Below are 20,164 nucleotides of genomic sequence, written 5' to 3'. Positions count from 1 at the left end.
CAGCACGGGGTTAGATACAGAGTAAACCTCCCTCTACACTGTCCCCATCAAACTCTCCCAGGACAGGTACAGAAGGGGTTAGAAACAGAGTAGAGCTCCCTCTACATTGTCCCCCATCAAACACTCCCAGGACAGGTACAGCACGGGGTTAGATACAGAGTAAAGCTCCCTCTACACTGTCCCCCATCAAACACTCCCAGGACAGGTACAGCACGGGGTTAGATACAGAGTAAAGCTCCCTCTACACTGTCCCCCATCAAACACTCCCAGGACAGGTACAGCACAGGGTTAGATACAGAGTAAAGCTCCCTCTACACTGTCCCCCATCAAACACTCCCAGGACAGGTACAGCACGGGGTTAGATACAGAGTAAAGCTCCCTCTACACAGTCCCCCATCAAACACTCCCAGGACAGGTACAGCACGGGGTTAGATACAGAGTAAAGCTCCCTCTACACTGTCCCCCATCAAACACTCCCAGGACAGGTACAGCACGGGGTTAGATACAGAGTAAAGCTCCCTCTACACTGTCCCCCATCAAACACTCCCAGGACAGGGACAGCACGGGGTTAGATACAGAGTAAAGCTCCCTCTGCACTGTCCCCCATCAAACACTCCCAGGACAGGTACAGCACAGGGTTAGATACAGAGTAAAGCTCCCTCTACACTGTCCCCCATCAAACACTCCCAGGACAGGTACAGCACGGGGTTAGATACAGAGTAAAGCTCCCTCTACACTGTCCCCCATCAAACACTCCCAGGACAGTTACAGCACGGGGTTAGATACAGAGTAAACCTCCCTCTACACTGTCCCCATCAAACTCTCCCAGGACAGGTACAGAAGGGGTTAGAAACAGAGTAGAGCTCCCTCTACATTGTCCCCCATCAAACACTCCCAGGACAGGTACAGCACGGGGTTAGATACAGAGGAAAGCTCCCTCTACACTGTCCCCCATCAAACACTCCCAGCACAGGTACAGCACGGGGTTAGATACAGAGTAAAGCTCCCTCTACACTGTCCACCATCAAACACTCCCAGGACAGGTACAGCACGGGGTTAGATACAGAGTAAAGCTCCCTCTACACTGTCCCCCATCAAACACTCCCAGGACAGCTACAGCACGGGATTAGATACAGAGTAAAGCTCCCTTTACACTGTCCCCCCTCAAACACTCCCAGGACAGGTACAGCACAGGGTTAGATACAGAGTAAAGCTCCCTCTACACTGTCCCCCATCAAACACTCCCAGGACAGGTATAGCACGGGGTTAGATACAGAGTAAAGCTCCCTTTACACTGTCCCGATCAAACACTCCCAGGACAGGTACGGCACGGGGTTAGATACAGAGTAAAGCTCCCTCGACATTGTCCCCCATCACACACTCCCAGGACAGGTACAGCACGGGGTTAGATACAGAGTAAAGCTCCTTTACACTGTCCCCCATCAAACACTCCCAGGACAGGTACAGCACGGGGTTAGATACAGAGTAAAGCTCCCTCTACACTGTCCCGATCAAACACTCCCAGGACAGGTACAGCACGGGGTTAGATACAGAGTAAAGCTCCCTCTACACTGTCCCGATCAAACACTCCCAGGACAGGTACAGCACGGGTTTAGATACAGAGTAAAGCTCCCTCTACACTGTCCCCCATCAAACACTCCCAGGACAGGTACAGCACGGGGTTAGATACAGAGTAAAGCTCCCTCGACACTGTCCCCCATCAAACACTCCCAGGACAGGTACAGCATGGGGTTAGATACAGAGTAAAGCTCCCTCTACACTGTCCCCCATGAAACACTCCCAGGACAGGTATAGCACGGGGTTAGATACAGAGTAAAGCTCCCTCTACACTGTCCCCCATGAAACACTCCCAGGACAGGTACAGCACGGGGTTAGATACAGAGTAAAGCTCCCTCTACACTGTCCCGATCAAACACTCCCAGGACAGGTACAGCACGGCGTTAGATACAGAGTAAAGCTCCCTCTACACTGTCCCGATCAAACACTCCCAGGACAGGTACAGCACGGGGTTGGGGAAAGGTTGGTGGGAGTTTTCTCTGGGTAAGTTTTTGAATTGATGACGTTAATACCTTGTCTCCTTTAGGAGGAAGTACCCGAACATGAAATTGATGAAAAATTCAAAAATCTCTTCCGGCAGCTCGCTGGATCGGTGAGTCTGGGGAGAGTGATATTGAGAAACATCTCCTACAGGACTGTGCTCCATGAACTTCCATTTATATAGCCCCCTTGTGATGCTAAAACTGTCCCAGGCCTCATCACTGGCACACTGATCCTGTTAACATTAACACTGGACCACATCAGGTGACTGGAAGCCCCAGAAAAGCATTTAACCGGAAGGAATGTCAGAAAGGAGAGAGGGAGGTGGAGAGGTTTAGAGAGGGAATTCCTGAGTTTCGGGCCCCCCCCAGGCAGTTGAAGGCACGGCCGCCAATCTCGGAGCGATGGGAGTCAGGGGAGATGCTCGAGAGGCCGGAATTGGAGGAGCGCAGAGATCTCGAAGGGTTGTAGGGGCTGGAGGAGGTTACAGAGATAGGGAGGGTTGTAGGGGCTGGAGGAGGTTACAGAGATAGGGAGGGGAGAGGGGGATGGAGGGGGTTTCAGAGATAGGAAGGGGGTGCAAGGGCTAGAGGAGGTTATACAGATAGACAAGGTTGTGGGGGGCTGGAGAAGGATACAGAGATAGGGAGGGGTGTAGGGGCTGGAGGAGGTGAGAGATAGGGATGGGTGCAGGGGCTGGAGGAGGTTACAGAGATAGGAAGGGGTGTCGGGGTTGGAGGAGGTTACAGAGAGAGGGAGTGCTATAGGGGCGAGAGGAGGTTATACAGATAGACAAGGTTGTAGGGGGCTGGAGAAGGATACAGAGATAGGGAGGGGTGTAGGGGCTGGAGGAGGTTACAGAGATAGGGAGGGGGTATAGGGGGCTGGAGAAGGATACAGAGATAGGGAGGGGTGTAGGGGCTGGAGGAGGTTACAGAGATAGGGAGAGGGTGTAGGGGATGGAGGAGTTTACAGAGAGAGGGAGTGCTATAGGGGCTGGAGGAGGTTACACAGATAGACAAGGTTGTAGGGGGCTGGAGAAGGATACAGAGATAGGGAGGGTTGGAGGGGCTAGAGGAGGTTTCATAGATAGGGAGGAGTTGGAGGGGATGGCTTGGGTTACAGAGAGAGGGAGCAGTGTAGGGGCTGGAACAGGTTATAGAGAGGGAGGGTTGTAAGGGCTGGAGGAGGTTACAGAGGTAGGGAGGGGTGTAGGGCTGGAGGAGGTTACAGAGATGAGGAGGGTTGTTGGGGCTGGAGGAGATTACAGATATAGGGAGGGTTGGAGGGGATGGCTTGGGTTACAGAGAGAGGGGGCAGTGTAGGGGCTGGAAGAGGTTATAGAGAGGGAGGGTTGTAAGGGCTGGAGGAGGTTACAGAGACAGGGAGGGGGTGTAGGGGGTTGGAGAAGGTTACAGAGATAGGGAGGGGGTGTAGGGGCTGGATGAGGTTACAGAGATAGGGAGGGGTGTAGGGCTGAAGGAGGTTACAGAGATGGGGAGGGGTGTCGGGAATGGAGGAGGTTACAGAGTGAGGGAGGATTGTAGGAGCTCGAGGGGATTACAGAGATAGGGAGGGTTGTAGGGGTTGGAGGAGGTTATAGAGATAGGGCGGGGGTGTAGGGGCTGGAGGAGGTTACAGAGATAAGGAGGGGGTGTAGGGGTTGGAGGAGGTTGCAGAGATAGGGAGGGATGTAGGGGTTGGAGAAGGTTACAAACATAGGGAGGGGGTGTAGGAGCTGGAAGATGTTAGAGATAGGGGGGGGTGTCGGAGCTGGAGGAGGTTAAAGAGATAGGGAGGGGTGTAGGAGCTGGCTAGATAGCTGTGTTTTCTTCAAAGGGGCTAAGTGCTTTTGCTTCCTCTTTTGCAGACCACTTATTCCCTTTGAAGAAAGCACAAGTGTCAATCTGGTTTTAAATCTTTGTTGACATTGGTTAGGAACAATGGTGGTATTTGAGATGAATGGCAAGGTGAAGTAAACGGTAAATAAACACAACTGACTGGAGACTGAGTAGAAAACCATTAAGCTGTCAATCAAAGCCTATTTACAAGCATTGGACTATGCAGATGAAAGAGCTCCAAGTTTTTCAATGGGGTAGAGAGGGTTTCAAAGCATTTGTGCTTTCTAGGAAGGCTCAGAAACTTCAAATAAAATCAGTGTGAATAGATTGCTGCTTTGGAGAATGGAATTAGCCCCCGACCCCCCAGTGAAATTGAAATCTCTGAGTCAGAGGACTTCAAAGGGGTCCGCTCACACCTGCAGCTTCTGACAGGGAGAAAGGGTGAAGAGTGGAGTGTTGCTGTGATTTGAAAGCCTGCTAGGCGACCAGGGTGGTATGGAGATTGAAGTGACCAGGCCACGTCAAAGCTCTCACAGCTGGCAGGCAGGAATGCAGATGGTGAGTTGTGTGCTGCCTGAAATCACCATGATCTTCAGGTCTGCAAGGGGCAACCCTGCCATGGGAACCCCCATACCAGGGGACAGTGCTGAGATCAACCCCCTCCCCCCCCAGCCCGAGTCCACCCAAACCCATGGGGGAGGACCCTCACTGTGCAGCCTGGCAGCGGCAGAGGGGCAAACGGCCGCTAGAACCAGCTCCTTGATCCCACCCCCCTTTGGGGTCCAGCATGCCTGACCTCTGCTGGATTAGCACCAATGCCCGCCTAGTGCAGTTCCCGCTGGGGAGGTGGGTGAGTGGCGGGGGGGCACTGAATCGGAATTCAAGTCCGCCAATGAGACTTAAAACAGGGATCGGGTTGCCGCTTGCCCTGGGCAGGAACCCACTCGGAGCCGGTGGGGCCGCCCGGGTGAATCCCGATTGCTTTCACGTCAGGCGGGATGCCCGATTTTTGGCTGTCGCCCCATTCCGCGGGGCATCGGGATTACTGCCAGTCCCCAACAAGGTCGGAGAGCCTTCTCCCCACTCCCCCGCGATTCCAATTCCTCGAGCAACCGTCAGTGACAGAGTTTCTTTCAGCAGGCTGGGTTTTCAGGGTGGATTGGCCATGCTAAATTGCTCCAGAGCTCTCTCCGTGACATGGTGGCACAGTGCTGCTGCCTCACAGCGCCAGGGACCCGGGTTCAATTCCCGGCCTAGGATCACTGTCTGTGCGGAGTCTGCACCTTCTCCCCGCCGTGTCTGCGTGGGTTTCCTCCGAGTGCCCCGGTTTCCTCCCACAGTCCGAAAGATGTGTAGATTAAGGGGGAATTGGCCATGCTAAGTTGCCCCTTAGTGTCCAAAGATATCTAGGTTAGGTGGATTAGCCATGCGAAATTGCCCCTTAGTGTCCAAAGATGTGTAGGTTGGGTGGATTGGCCATGCTAAATTGCCCCTTAGTGTCTGAAGATGTGTAGGTTGGGTGGACTGGCCATGCTAAATTGCCCCTTAGTGTCTGAAGATGTGTAGGTTGGGTGGATTGGCCATGCTAAATTGCCCCTTAGTGTCCAAAGATGTGCAGGTTAGGTGGATTGGCCATGCTGAAATGCCCCTTAGTGTCTGAAGATGTGTAGGTTGGGTGGATTGGCCATGCTAAATTGCCCCTTAGTGTCCAAAGATGTGCAGGTTAGGTGGATTGGCCATGCTAAATTGCCCCTTAGTGTCCAAAGATGTGCAGGTTAGGTGGATTGGCCATGCTGAAATGCCCCTTAGTGTCTGAAGATGTGTAGGTTGGGTGGATTGGCCATGCTAAATTGCCCCTTAGTGTCCAAAGATGTGCAGGTTAGGTGGATTGGCCATGCTGAAATGCCCCTTAGTGTCTGAAGATGTGTAGGTTGGGTGGATTGGCCATGCTAAATTGCCCCTTAGTGTCCAAAGATGTGCAGGTTAGGTGGATTGGCCATGCTAAATTGCCCCTTAGTGTCCAAAGATGTGCAGGTTAGGTGGATTGGCCATGCTAAAATGACCCTAAGTGTCCAAAGATGTGTAGGTTGGGTGGATTGGCCATGCTAAATTGCCCCTTAGTGTCCAAAGATGTGTGGGTTAGGTGGATTGGCCATGCTAAAATGACCCTAAGTGTCTGAAGATGTGCAGGTTAGGTGGATTGGCCATGCTGAAATGCCCCTTAGTGTCTGAAGATGTGTAGGTTGGGTGGATTGGCCATGCTAAATTGCCCCTTAGTGTCCAAAGATGTGCAGGTTAGGTGGATTGGCCATGCTGAAATGCCCCTTAGTGTCTGAAGATGTGTAGGTTGGGTGGATTGGCCATGCTAAATTGCCCCTTAGTGTCCAAAGATGTGCAGGTTAGGTGGATTGGCCATGCTAAATTGACCCTTAGTGTCCAAAGATGTGCAGGTTAGGTGGATTGGCCATGCTAAATTGCCCCTTAGTGTCCAAAGATGTGTAGGTTAGGGGGATTGGCCATGCGAAATTGCCCCTTAGTGTCCAAAGATGTGCAGGTTAGGTGGATTGGCCATGCTAAATTGCCCCTTAGTGTCAGGGGGATTAGCAGGGTAAATAAGTGGGGTGAAGGGGATGGGGGCTGAGTGGGGATTGTTGTCTCGATGGGCCGAATGGCCTCCTTCTGCACGGTATGGATTCTGTGATTCTAACGGCGGGATATTTTGGTGTGGCCCACAGGACATGCAGATCACAGTGAAGGAACTTCAGTCGATCCTGAACCGGGTGGTGGGCAAACGTAAGCAGCGCGCCCGCGTTGGCAGCGAGTCGCGGCGCCACCTCTCGCGGTGCTTGTGACCCCTAACTGACCCCTGTGTTGCCTCTTCTCCCTAGACCAAGACCTGAAGATGAGTGGGTTCAGTATGGATTCTTGCCGCTGCATGGTTAATCTGATGGATGTATCCTTCTGAGAGTAACTGGCGTGGTGCCCGCCGACAGTGGACAGTGTCTTGGGTTCCGGGCCGCGGGTCCCTGGCGTAAGCGGGCATTGGGAGACGGTGCTGTTCGCCCGAGGGGGTGTGGGTGTTAGGGGGGGCCCTGGAGGGTAGGGGGGCGACAGGTCTGGAATTGGGGAACGGTGCGTCACCCACTCAACAGGTGCAAATCGGGTCTCCGGCTAATCTTGTGGTTTTCCTTAATTGTCGTCCCGTGAACAGCGAGATGGCAACGCCCGACTAGGCCTGACCGAATTCAATGTGCTCTGGAACAAGATACGCAAGTGGCTGGTAAGCTGTTGTTGCTTTCCTCGAATTCCTCCCCCGCTCCCCCCGCTCTCCTGTGGCTGTTGACTCTTGTCGGGGTGTGGGTGGGCACCGGGGTACAGGTCTCTGTCTCTCTGCCTCCCTCTCTCTGTCTGTCTCTCTCTCTCCCTGTGTCTCTCTCTCTCTGTGTCTCTCTCTCTCTCCCTGTGTCTGTCTCTCTCTCCCTATGTCTCTCTCTGTCTCCCTGTGTCTGTCTCTCTCTCTGTGTCTGTCTCTCTCTCTGTGTCTGTCTCTCTCTCTGTGTCTGTCTCTCTCTCCCTGTGTCTGTCTCTCCCTGTGTCTGTCTCTCTCTCCCTATGTCTCTCTCTGTCTCCCTGTGTCTGTCTCTCTCTCTGTGTCTCTCTCTGTCTCTCTCTCTGTGTCTCTCTGTGTCTCTCTCTCCCTTTCTCTCTCTCTGTGTCTCTCTCCCTGTGTCTGTCTCTCTCTCCCTGTGTCTCTCTCTCCCTGTGTGTCTCTCTCTCTGTCTCTCTCTCTCCGTGTCTCTCCCTCCGTGTCTCTCCCTCCCTGTGTCTCTCCCTCCCTGTGTCTCTCTCTCCCTGTGTCTCTCTCCCTGTGTCTGTCTCTCTCTGTGTCTCTCTCCCTGTGTTTCTCTCTCTCCCTGTGTCTCTCTCCCTGTGTCTCTCTCCCTGTCTCTCTCTCTCTCTCTGTGTCTCTCTCTCTGTGTGTGTCTCTCTCTCTGTCTCTCTCTCTCTGTGTCTCTTTCTCCCTCTGTCTCTCTCTCCCTGTGTCTGTCTCTCTCTCCCTGTGTCTGTCTCTCTCTCCCTGTGTCTGTCTCTCTCTCCCTGTGTCTGTCTCTCTCTCCCTGTGTCTGTATCTCTCTCCCTGTGTCTCTCTCTCTCTGTGTCTCTCTCTGTGTCTCTCTCTCCCTGTCTCTCTCTCCCTGTCTCTCTCTCTGTCTCTCTCTCCCTGTCTCTCTCTCCCTGTCTCTCTCTCTCTGTCTCTCTCTCTCTCTCTCTCTGTCTCTCTTTCCCTCTCTCTGTGTCTCTCTCTGTCTCTCTCTCTCTCTGTCTCTCTCTCTGTCTCTCTCTCTCTCTGTCTCTCTCTTTGTCTCTTTCTCTCTCTGTCTCTCTCTCTGTCTCTCTCTTTCTCTGTCTCTCTCTCTCTGTCTCTCTCTCTGTCTCTCTCTCTCTCTGTCTCCCTGTCTCCCTGCTCCCGGCTGGAGAGGCTTGTTATTCGATCGGGCCTTCACGCCCAGGCGTTGTGTATTTGGGGAATTACTGTGTGTGTGGAGCATGACCATTTGAAGAAGAGTCACATGCTCACGCTGACATCACGGGGCTTCCAGAGCCAGCTGGAACCCTGTACCTAAAAATAAACCTGCTTATGGATCATCGAAACCCTACAGTGCAGAGAGAGAGGCCATTCGGCCCATCGAGTCTGCACCCACCACAATCCCACCCAGGACCTATCCCCATAACCCCACACATTTACCCTGCTAATCCCCCTGACACTAAGGGGCAATTTAGCATGGCCAATCCACCTAACCTGCACATCTTTGGACACTAAGGGGCAATTTAGCATGGCCAATCCACCTAACCCGCACATCTTTGGACACTAAGGGGCAATTTAGCATGGCCAATCCCTCTAACCTACACACCTTTGGACACTAAGGGGCAATTTAGCATGGCCAATCCCTCTAACCTACACACCTTTGGACACTAAGGGGCAATTTAGCATGGCCAATCCCTCTAACCAACACATCTTTGGACACTAAGGGACAATTTAGCATGGCCAATCCACCTAACCTGCACATCTTTGGACACTAAGGGGCAATTTAGCATGGCCAATCCACCTAACCTGCACATCTTTGGACACTAAGGGACAATTTAGCATGGCCAATCCACCTAACCTGCACATCTTTGGACACTAAGGGACAATTTAGCATGGCCAATCCACCTAACCTACACATCTTTGGACACTAAGGGGCAATTTAGCATGGCCAATCCCCCTAACCAGCACATCTTTGGACACTAAGGGGCAATTTAGCATGGCCAATCCCCCTAACCCGCACATCTTTGGACACTAAGGGACAATTTAGCATGGCCAATCCACCCAACCTAATCTTTGGACTGTGGGAGGAAACCGGAGCACCCGGAGGAAACCCACGCAGACATGGGGAGAACGTGCAGACTCCGCACAGACAGTGACCCAAGCCGGGAATCGAACCTGGGTCCCTGGCGCTGTGAGGCAGCAGTGCTAACCCGCTGTGCCACCGTGCCGCCCTTGGGTGACAATAATGCGCTCCCTTAACCCTACCTTTCCCGCTCCTTGCCCCTTCCCCCCACTGTCCCCAACCTACCGATTCCAGCTCCCAAGTTGAGGTCAATACGAACCCAAGCCGGTGTGATTGGCACAAACTGGCGGCTGGGGTGCCTCTGACCTGGAGGATATCTAGCCAATCGCAGCCCGCGGGAGAGGATTGTGGGAAGAGGGGGGGGGGGGGGGGGGGATGACCATCCGGGAGTTCCGAGGATTAACGGAGATGTGAATATTTCTCCACAGGGAGTTTTCCGGCAGTTTGATTTGGACAAATCGGGGACAATGAACGCGTACGAGTTGCGATTGGCCTTGGAGTCGGCAGGTACAGCACCACACACATCCGCACCCAGTGGGGGACATTTTCCCACCCCACCCACCACGGGAGCTTGTCATAGGATCCCTCCAGAAGGAGGCCATTCAGCCCATCGAATTTGCACCAACTCTTACCCACATTTAGCCAGTATCCCCATGTATTTACCCACTAACCTATATATCTTCGGACACTAAGGGGCAATTTAGCATGGCCAATCCACCTAACCTGCAAATCTTTGGACACTAAGGGGCAATTTAGCACAGCCAATCCACCTAACCTGCACATCTTTGAACACTAAGGGGCAATTTAGCACAGCCAATCCACCTAACCTGCACATCTTTGAACACTAAGGGGCAATTTAGCACAGCCAATCCACCTAACCTGCACATCTTTGGACACTAAGGGACAATTTAGCATGGCCAATCCACCTAACCTGCACATCTTTGGACACTAAGGGACAATTTAGCATGGCCAATCCACCTAACCTGCACATCTTTGGACACTAAGGGGCAATTTAGCACAGCCAATCCACCTAACCTGCACATCTTTGAACACTAAGGGGCAATTTAGCACAGCCAATCCACCTAACCTGCACATCTTTGGACACTAAGGGACAATTTAGCATGGCCAATCCACCTAACCTGCACATCTTTGGACACTGAGGGACAATTTAGCATGGCCAATCCACCTAACCTGCACATCTTTGGACACTAAGGGGCAATTTAGCACAGCCAATCCACCTAACCTGCACATCTTTGAACACTAAGGGGCAATTTAGCACAGCCAATCCACCTAACCTGCACATCTTTGGACACTAAGGGACAATTTAGCATGGCCAATCCACCTAACCTGCACATCTTTGGACACTAAGTGGCTATTTAGCATGGCCAATCCACCTAACCTGCACATCTTTGGACACTAAGGGGCAATTTAGCACAGCCAATCCACCTAACCTGCACATCTTTGAACACTAAGGGGCAATTTAGCACAGCCAATCCACCTAACCTGCACATCTTTGAACACTAAGGGGCAATTTAGCACAGCCAATCCACCTAACCTGCACATCTTTGAACACTAAGGGGCAATTTAGCACAGCCAATCCACCTAACCTGCACATCTTTGGACACGAAGGGACAATTTAGCATGGCCAATCCACCTAACCCACACATCTTTGGACACTAAGGGACTATTTAGCATGGCCAATCCACCCAACCTGCACATCTTTGGACACTAAGGGGCAATTTAGCATGGCCAATCCACCTAACCTGCACATCTTTGGACACTAAGGGGCAATTTAGCATGGCCAATCCACCCAACCTGCACATCTTTGGACACTAAGGGGCAATTTAGCATGGCCAATCCACCTAACCCACACATCTTTGGACACTAAGGGGCAATTTAGCATGGTCAATCCACCTAACCTGCACATCTTTGGACACTAAGGGGCAATTTAGCATGGCCAATCCACCCAACCTCCACATCTTTGGACACTAAGGGGCAATTTAGCATGGCCAATCCACCTAACCTGCACATCTTTGGACACTAAGGGGCAATTTAGCATGGCCAATCCACCTAACCTGCACATCTTTGGACACTGAGGGGCAATTTAGCATGGCCAATCCACCTAACCTGCACATCTTTTGGACTGTGGGAGGAAACCCATACAGACACGGGGAGAATGTGCAGACTCCACACAGACAGTGGCCCAAGCCGGGAATCGAACCCGGGTCCCTGGCACCATGAGGCACCAGCGCTAACCCACTGTGCCACCGAGCCGCACAGTATCCCAGAGAACAGGAATTCAAATCCCACTGTGGCCATTAGTGAATGGAAAACCCCAGCAGGTCCACGGGACGTGGAGAGGTGGGAGCTCTCTGCCTTTGACTTGACGTGGCTCTCGCCTGCTGCCAGTGTGGTCGGCCGTGAACCGTGGCCCATCGAGATGTCCAGTTAGCTTAATCCGCCAGCAGTTCGCGAGAAGGCAGCCCACCACCGCCAACCCTGCCCAAAGGCCGACCGGGGACGGGAGATAAAGATCAAAGAACATTCCAGCACAGGAACAGGCCCTTCGGCCCTCCAAGCCTGCACCGACCATGCTGCCCGACTGAACTAAAACCCCCTACCCTTCCGGGGACCATATCCCTCTATTCCCATCCTATTCATGTATTTGTCAAGACGCCCCTTAAAACTCACTATCGTATCCGCTTCCACTACCTCCCCCGGCAGCGAGTTCCAGGCACCCACTACCCTCTGTGTAAAAAAACTTGCCTCGTACATCTCCTTTAAACCTTGCCCCTCGCACCTTAAACCTGTGCCCCCCTAGTAATCGACTCTTCCACCCTGGGGAAAAAGCTTCTGACTATCCACTCTGCCTCTCATAATCTTGCAGACTTCTATCAGGTCGCCCCTCAACCCCCGTCGCTCCAGTGAGAACAAACCAAGTTTCTCCAACCTCTCCTCATAGCTAATGCCCTCCATACCAGGCAACATCCTGGTAAACCTTTTCTGTACCCTCTCCAAAGCCTCCACATCCTTCTGGTAGTGTGGTGACCAGAATTGGCAGCCTTGTCCGTGATGCCTGATGCGCGATTAATTCACTCGGGAGGCTGGATCGTACCCGGGAAATACAGGGTTTTATTAGCAACAAGAATAGAGCATACTGCTTAACAATACAATCCCAGACTAAAGGGTCACTAGGAAGTGCAGTGACCTTTATACTCCTGTAGGAAGGCGGAGCCAAACGGAGTGTACCACAGAACAATGCCAACAGGTGGAACACCCCAACCCTAACCCCAACAGTAACAAGAGTAACATATGTACAAGTACCCATAGTGGTAACCATCTATGGTTCAGTACCCATAGTGGTAACCGTCTATGGTTCAGTACCCATAGTGGTAACCGTCTATGGTTCAGTACCCATAGTGGTAACCGTCTATGATTCAGTACCCATAGTGGTAACCATCTATGGTTCAGTACCCATAGTGGTAACCATCTATGGTTCAGTACCCATAGTGGTAACCGTCTATGGTTCAGTACCCATAGTGGTAACCATCTATGGTTCAGTACCCATAGTGGTAACCATCTATGGTTCAGTACCCATAGTGGTAACCAACTATGGTTCAGTACCCATAGTGGTAACCAACTATGGTTCAGTACCCATAGTGGTAACCATCTATGGTTCAGTACCCATCGTGGTAACCATCTATGGTTCAGTACCCATCGTGGTAACCATCTATGGTTCAGTACCCATAGTGGTAACCATCTATGGTTCAGTACCCATCGTGGTAATCATCTATGGTTCAGTACCCATAGTGGTAACCGTCTATGGTTCAGTACCCATCGTGGTAACCATCTATGGTTCACCACAATGCCCACCAGCTAAAGAACCGGGCCCCTCCTGCAGGCATTGCTAAATGATCACCACTGCAGTAATCCCGCAAGCCCGGGGCCTGGAAATATCCACCCCAGGACCTTTTAGTAGTGTGTTAAACTGTCCCCTGCCTGCGGCATGGTGGCACAGCGGGTTAGCGCTGCTGCCTCACAGCACCAGGGACCCGGGTTCGATTCCCAGCTTGGGTCACCGTCAGTGCGGAGTCTGCACGTTCCTGTCCCCCACTCTGACTGATCACCGGAGGAGTGTTGGAGCGATTTGCATATTCAAGCGTTTTGGCCACGCTTTTATTTATTTACTTGTTTGCCGGGTGAGGGCCTCGCTGGCCAGGTCCAACATTTACCCCCCCCCCCCCCCATCCCTAATTGCCCCCTGGAGAAGGTGGTGGGTGAGCCGCCATCTTGAACCCGCTGCAATCCCCGTGCGTGGTGTAGGTACACCCACCGTGCTGTTAGGGAGGGAGTTCCAGGATTGTGATTGGACATCAGTCAGTCCCCGTGTGTGGGGTAGGTACACCCACCGTGCTGTTAGGGAGGGAGTTCCAGGATTGTGATTGGACATCAGTCAGTCCCCGTGTGTGGGGTAGGTACACCCACCGTGCTGTTAGGGAGGGAGTTCCAGGATTGTGATTGGACATCAGTCAGTCCCCGTGTGTGGGGTAGGTACACCCACAGTGCTGTTAGGGAGGGAGTTCCAGGATTGTGATTGGACATCAGTCAGTCCCCGTGTGTGGGGTAGGTACACCCACAGTGCTGTTAGGGAGGGAGTTCCAGGATTGTGATTGGACATCAGTCAGTCCCCGTGTGTGGGGTAGGTACACCCACCGTGCTGTTAGGGAGGGAGTTCCAGGATTGTGATTGGACATCAGTGAGTCCCTGTGTGTGGTGTAGGTACACCCACAGTGCTGTTAGGGAGGGAGTTCCAGGGCGGCACGGTAGCGCAGTGGTTAGCACTGCTGCTTCACAGCTCCAGGGATCCGGGTTCGATTCCCGGCTCGGGTCACTGTCTGTGGAGTTTGCACATTCTCCCCGTGTCTGCGTGGGTTTCCTCCGGGTGCTCCGGTTTCCTCCCACAGTCCAAAGATGTGCGGGTTCGGTTGATTGGCCAGGTTAAAAAATTGCCCCTTAGAGTCCTGGGATGTGTAGGTTAGAGGGATTAGCGGGTAAAATATGTGGCGGTCGGGCCTGGGTGGGATTGTGGTCGGTGCAGACTCGATGGGCCGAATGGCCTCCTTCTGCACTGTAGGGTTTCTATGATTCTATTCTATGATTCCAGGATTTTGACCCCAGTCACAGTGAAGGAACAGCCGATATATTTCCAAAGTCAAATTTAAATTATATTCGGAATCTGAAATGATATCGCTAATCTCAAACATGGGGAGCGTGACAAACTTATCATCGATTGTCGTAAATAAACCATTTGGGTTCATAATGTCCCCCTTTAGGGAAGGAAGTCTGCTGTCCTTACCCGGTCTGGCCTACATGTGACTCCAGACCCACCACCCCCCAACGCACACACACACACAACAATGTGGTCGACGCTCAACTGTCCCCCTCTGAACTGGGCCGAGTGAGACACTTAGTTCAAGGGGCAGTTAGGGACCTAATGTCCTCAAGGTGACCATTGAGGTTGGAGCATGAGCTCCCTGATTGAGGTAATGATTGCCTGTCCAATCAAAAGTTAAAGTAAAGTTTATTCATTCGTGTCACAAGTGAGGCTTACATTAACACCGCAATGAAGTCGCTGTGAAAATCCCCCTAGTCGCCACACTCCAGCGCCTGTTCGGGTAACACTGAGGGAGAATTTAGCACCCTAACCAGCACGTCTTTCGTACTGTGGGAGGAAACCGGAGCAACCGGAGGAAACCCACGCAGACACGGGGAGAAGGTGCAGACTCCGCACAGACAGCGACCCGAGCCGGGAATCGAACCCGGGTCCCTGGCGCTGTGAGGCAGCAGCGCTAACCCGCTGTGGAATCTGGTTGAGGGGACACTGGCCTCTGAGGTGTTACTCCAGGCAATAAATGCCAGCCCAGGCCCATTCCCCATGCTGGAATAAAGGAAAACAGGATAATTGGTCGGGATATTTTGGATGGAGGGGTTTCCCTCCCTGAAAAATCGGCGGGAAATGCATCCCTCTCAGCCTTGACGCGGGCCTAACATGGGCAAAGTTCGAAAAGGAGTGTCTGATGGAGGCAGTCCCGCCCCCCCCCCCCCCCCCGCTTCCTGCACGAGGCCCGAACCCCTTCACGTTTGGTTTTCCTTCCCTCCACTCCCAGGGATCCTCCCGCCAACCACAAATCGAGCCTGGTTGCGAAGGTTGTCCACTTCAGGGCCTCAGTTGGAGCAAAGGCGGGCAGCCTGAGGCCTACCTTCTCCCAGCGGGAAATCACCGCGAGATCCGGGGCAAGCGGGGATCCAGAGGGAGTCCCGTTCCGTACATTTCGTTCCCCTCCCCCATCATGTCAAGACTTTAGTCAACTTCAGTCAAGAGCGAAAGTGAGAAGGTACCAAGGGAGGGAAGGGGTCAAAAGGGGGACAGAAGGTGCGATGGGGAGGGGATGAGGGTAGAGTTACAGCGGCAAGATTAGGAATTGATTTGATTTATTATTGTCACATGCATTAACATGCAGTGAAAAGTATTGTTTCTTGCGCGCTATACGGACAAAGCATACCATTCATAGAGAAGGAAAGGAGAGGGTGCAGAATGCAGTGTTACAGTCATAGCAAGGGTGTAGAGAAAGATCAACTTAATGCGAGGTAGGTCCATTCAAAAGTCTGACAGCAGCAGGGAAGAAGCTGTTCTTGAGTCGGTTGGTTCGTGACCTCAGACTTTTGTACCTTTTTCCCGACGGAAGAAGGTGGAAGAGAGAATGTCCGGGGGTGCGTGGGGGTCCTTGATTATGCCGGCTGCTTTTCCCCGAGGCAGCGGGAAGTGTAGACAGAGTCAATGGATGGGAGGCTGGTTTGCGTGATGGGATTGGGCTACATTCACGACCTTTTGTAGTTCCTTGCGGTCTTGGGCAGAGCAGGAGCCCCATACCAAGCTGTGATACAGAATTGGCGAAGGGATGGGAGATATTGTCCTGATTGCTGGGTAATCTCTCCCGATGGTTGTTGGGTGCAAAGGAAGATGAGATCGAGGCAGTTAGCAAGCTGATTCCTCCTGGGAGAGAGCACGTAGTTGTCACTATTTCTCACGGAACAGTATGTTAGCAGTCCCAGTCGGAAAGAGGTGGTTCTGGTGCATGGGGGGGGGGTCCCGGAGTGGGGGGGAAGCGAAATTTAGGTTTATATACCGGAGTATTTTTAATGAATGCAGGCCGGTTTGCAGAATTCTCTGGGTGATGACACCCATATTGGTGGCACAGTGGACAGTGAAGAAGGTTACCTCGGATTGCAATGGGATCTTGATCAATTGGGCCAGTGGGCTGACGAATGGCAGATGGAGTTTAATTTAGACAAATGCGAGGTGATGCATTTTGGTCGATCGAACCAGGGCAGGACTTACTCAGTTAATGGTAGGGTGTTGGGGAGAGTTACAGAACAAAGAGATCTAGGGGGTATAGGTTCATAGCTCCTTGAAAGTGCAGTCACAGGTGGACAGAGTGGTGAAGAAGGCATTCGGCATGCTTGGTTTCATCGGTCAGAACATTGAATACAGGAGTTGGGACATCTTGTTGAAGTTGTACAAGACATTGGTAAGGCTACACTTGGAATGCTGTGTATAGTTCTGGTCACCCTATTATAGAAAGGATATTATTAAACTAGAATGAGTGCAGAAAAGATTTACTAGGATGCTACCGGGACTTGATGCTTTGAGTTATGAGGAGAGGCTGGATAGAACATAGAACATTACAGCGCAGTACAGGCCCTTCGGCCCTCGATGTTGCGCCGACCAATGGTACCAATCTAAAGCCCCTCTAATCTACACTATTCCAATATCATCCATATGTTTATCCAATAACCATTTGAACGCTCTCAACGTTGACGAGTCCACCACTGCTGCAGGCAGGGCATTCCACGCCCTTACTACTCTCTGAGTAAAGAACCTACCTCTGACATCTGTCCTATATCTCTCACCCCTCAATTTAAAGCTGTGTCCCCTCGTGTTAGCCATCACCATCCGAGGAAAAAGGCTCTCACTATCCGCCCTATCTAATCCTCTGATCATCTTGTATGCCTCTATTAAGTCACCTCTTAACCTTCTCTCTAACGAAAACAACCTCAAGCCCCTCAGCCTTTCCTCATACGATTTTCCCACCATACCAGGCAACATCCTGGTAAATCTCCTCTGCACCCTTTCCAACACTTCCACATCTTTCCTATAATACGGCGACCAGAACTGTACGCAATACTCCAAATGCGGCCGCACCAGAGTTTTGTACAGTTGCAGCATGACCTCCTGGCTCCGAAACTCAATCCCTCTACCAATCAAAGCTAACACACCATACGCCTTCTTAACCCTATCAACCTGGGTGCCAACTTTCAGGGATCTATGCACATGGACACCCAGATCCCTCTGTTCATCCACACTACCAAGTATCTTACCATTAGCTCAGTACTCTGTATTCCTGTTACTCCTTCCAAAGTGAATCACCTCTCACTTTTCCACATTAAACTCCATTTGCCACCTCTCAGCCCAGCTCTGCAGCTTATCTATGTCCCTCTGTAACCTGCCACTTCCCTCCGCACTGTCTACGACTCCACCGACTTTAGTGTCATCTGCAAATTTACTAATCCATCCTTCTACGCCCTCATCCAGGTCATTAATAAAAATGACAAACAGCAGTGGCCCCAAAACAGATCCTTGCGGTACACCACTAGTAACTGAACTCCAGGATGAATATTTCCCATCAACCACCACCCTCTGTTTTCTTCCAGCTAGCCAATTCCTGATCCAAACCACTAAATCACCCTCAATCCCATGTGTCCGTATTTTCTGCAAAAGCTTACCATGGGGAACCTTATCAAACGCTTTGCTGAAATCCATATACACCACATCAACCGCTTTACCCTCATCCACCTCTTTGGTCACCTTCTCAAAGAACTCAATAAGGTTTGTGAGGCACGACCTACCCTTCACAAAACCGTGCTGACTATCCCTAATCAAATTATTCCTTTCCAGGTGATTATAAATCCTATCTCTTATAATCCTTTCCAATACTTTGCCCACAACAGAAGTAAGGCTCACCGGTCTATAATTACCAGGGTTGTCCCTACTCCCCTTCTTGAACAAGGGGCCAACATTTGCTATCCTCCAGTCTTCTGGCACTGTTCCTGTAGACAATGACGACACAAAGGTCAAAGCCAAAGGCTCTGCAATCTCCTCTCTAGCCTCCCAGAGAATCCTAGGATAAATCCCATCTGGCCCAGGGGACTTATCTATTTTTACCCTTTCCAGAATTGCTAACACCTCCTCCTTATGAACATCAATCCCATCCAGTCCAACAGCCTGCATCTTAGTACTCCCCTCAACAACACTGTCCCTCTCCAGTGTGAATACCAACGAAAAATATTCATTTAGTGCCTCTCCTATCTCATCAGACTCCACGCACAACTTCCCACTCCTGTCCTTGACTGGCCCTAATTTTACCCTCGTCATTCTTTTACTCCTGACATACCTATAGAAAGCTTTAGGGTTTTCCTTGATCCTACCTGCCAAAGACTTCTCATGTCCCCTCCTGGCTCTTCTTAACTCTCTCTTTAGGTCCTTCCTGGCTAACTTGTAACTCTCAAGCTCCCTAACTGAGCCTTCACGTCTCATCTTAACATAAGTCTCCTTCTTCCTCTTCACAAGAGATTCAACCTCCTTAGTAAACCACGGTTCCTTCACACGTCTGCTTCCTCCCTGCCTGACAGGTACATATTTATCAAGGACGCGTAGTAGCTGTTCCTTGAACAAGTTCCACATGACAATTGTGCCAATCCCCTGCAGTTTCCTTCCCCAACCTATGCCAGCTAAATCTCGCCTAATCGCATCATAATTTCCTTTCCCCCAGCTATAACTCTTGCCCTGTGGTATATACCTATCCTTTTCCATTGCTAAGGTAAACGTAATCGAATTGTGGTCACTGTCACCAAAGTGCTCACTTACCTCCAAATCTAACACCTGGCCTGGTTCATTACCCAGTACCAAATCCAATGTGGCCTCGCCTCTTGTTGGTCTATCTACATACTGCGTCAGGAAGCCTTCCTGCACACACTGGACAAAAGTCTGGATAGACTGGGACGTTTTTCTCTGGAGCGTAGGAGGCTGAGGGGTTATAGAGGTCTATAAAATAATGAGGGGCACAGATCAGCTAGATAGTCAATATCTTTTCCCAAAGGTAGGGGAGTCTAAAACTAGAGGGCATAGGTTTAAGGTGATAGGGGAGAGATACAAAAGGGCCCAGCGGGGGCAGTTTTTTCACACAGAGGGTGGTGAGTGTCTGGAACGAGCTGCCAGAGGTAGTAGTAGAGGCGGGTCCAATTTTGTCTTTTAAAAAGCATTTAGATAGTTACATGGGTAAAATGGGTATAGAGGGATATGGGCCAAATGTGGGCAATTGGGACTAGCTTAGGGGTTCAAAAAAAGGGGCAGCACGGACAAGTTGGGCTGAAGGGCCTGTTTCCATGCTGTAAATCTCTATGACTCTCTGAGTCTGCTGTTCAGGTGTGGGGCCTAACTGGACAGGCTCTTGGCTCCGGGTGGCCTAGCTGTGAGGGCCTATGCCCTACCAGGCTCCATGCCAGGCTTGCTGCCTCAGCCTCCCAAAACTGGGCCCTTTGGAAAACTGTTGTACGGGGAAAAGTAAGATCCCAGAAATGTGCTTCCCCGGTTTTGTGATGACTCTGTGCGTTTGTCTCTCTCTCTGCCTCTCTCTCTCACAGGGTTCAAGCTGAATAATCATATGCACAATCTGCTAATCACACGATATGCGGAGCCCGACCTCTCCATCAACTTTGATAACTTTATTTGCTGCCTAATCCGCTTGGAGAGCATGT

General features: G+C 51.5%; 1 protein-coding gene across 1 annotated transcript in view; it reads left to right on the top strand.

Annotated features, from left to right (window-relative positions):
• Positions 1-2,104: 2,104 nt before the first annotated feature.
• Positions 2,105-20,164, top strand: part of LOC144490954 (calpain-1 catalytic subunit-like) — a gene marked incomplete at its 5' end in the record, with an annotated part of 19,877 nt that continues 1,817 nt past the window's right edge. Inside the window, 6 exons of the mRNA XM_078208629.1 lie at positions 2,105-2,170; positions 6,635-6,692; positions 6,788-6,852; positions 7,111-7,179; positions 9,718-9,796; positions 20,051-20,164. The exon at positions 20,051-20,164 is cut by the window's right edge and continues 3 nt beyond it. Of these exons, the coding sequence (XP_078064755.1) occupies positions 2,105-2,170; positions 6,635-6,692; positions 6,788-6,852; positions 7,111-7,179; positions 9,718-9,796; positions 20,051-20,164 (451 nt within the window). The remainder of the gene's footprint in view (positions 2,171-6,634; positions 6,693-6,787; positions 6,853-7,110; positions 7,180-9,717; positions 9,797-20,050) is intronic.

Source organism: Mustelus asterias, unplaced genomic scaffold (assembly GCF_964213995.1).
Source record: "Mustelus asterias unplaced genomic scaffold, sMusAst1.hap1.1 HAP1_SCAFFOLD_4110, whole genome shotgun sequence".
In the NCBI taxonomy this organism is placed as follows: Eukaryota; Metazoa; Chordata; class Chondrichthyes; order Carcharhiniformes; family Triakidae; genus Mustelus; species Mustelus asterias.
Note: the sequence above shows the minus strand (reverse complement) of the source record. Positions and strands in the feature narration are given on the sequence as shown.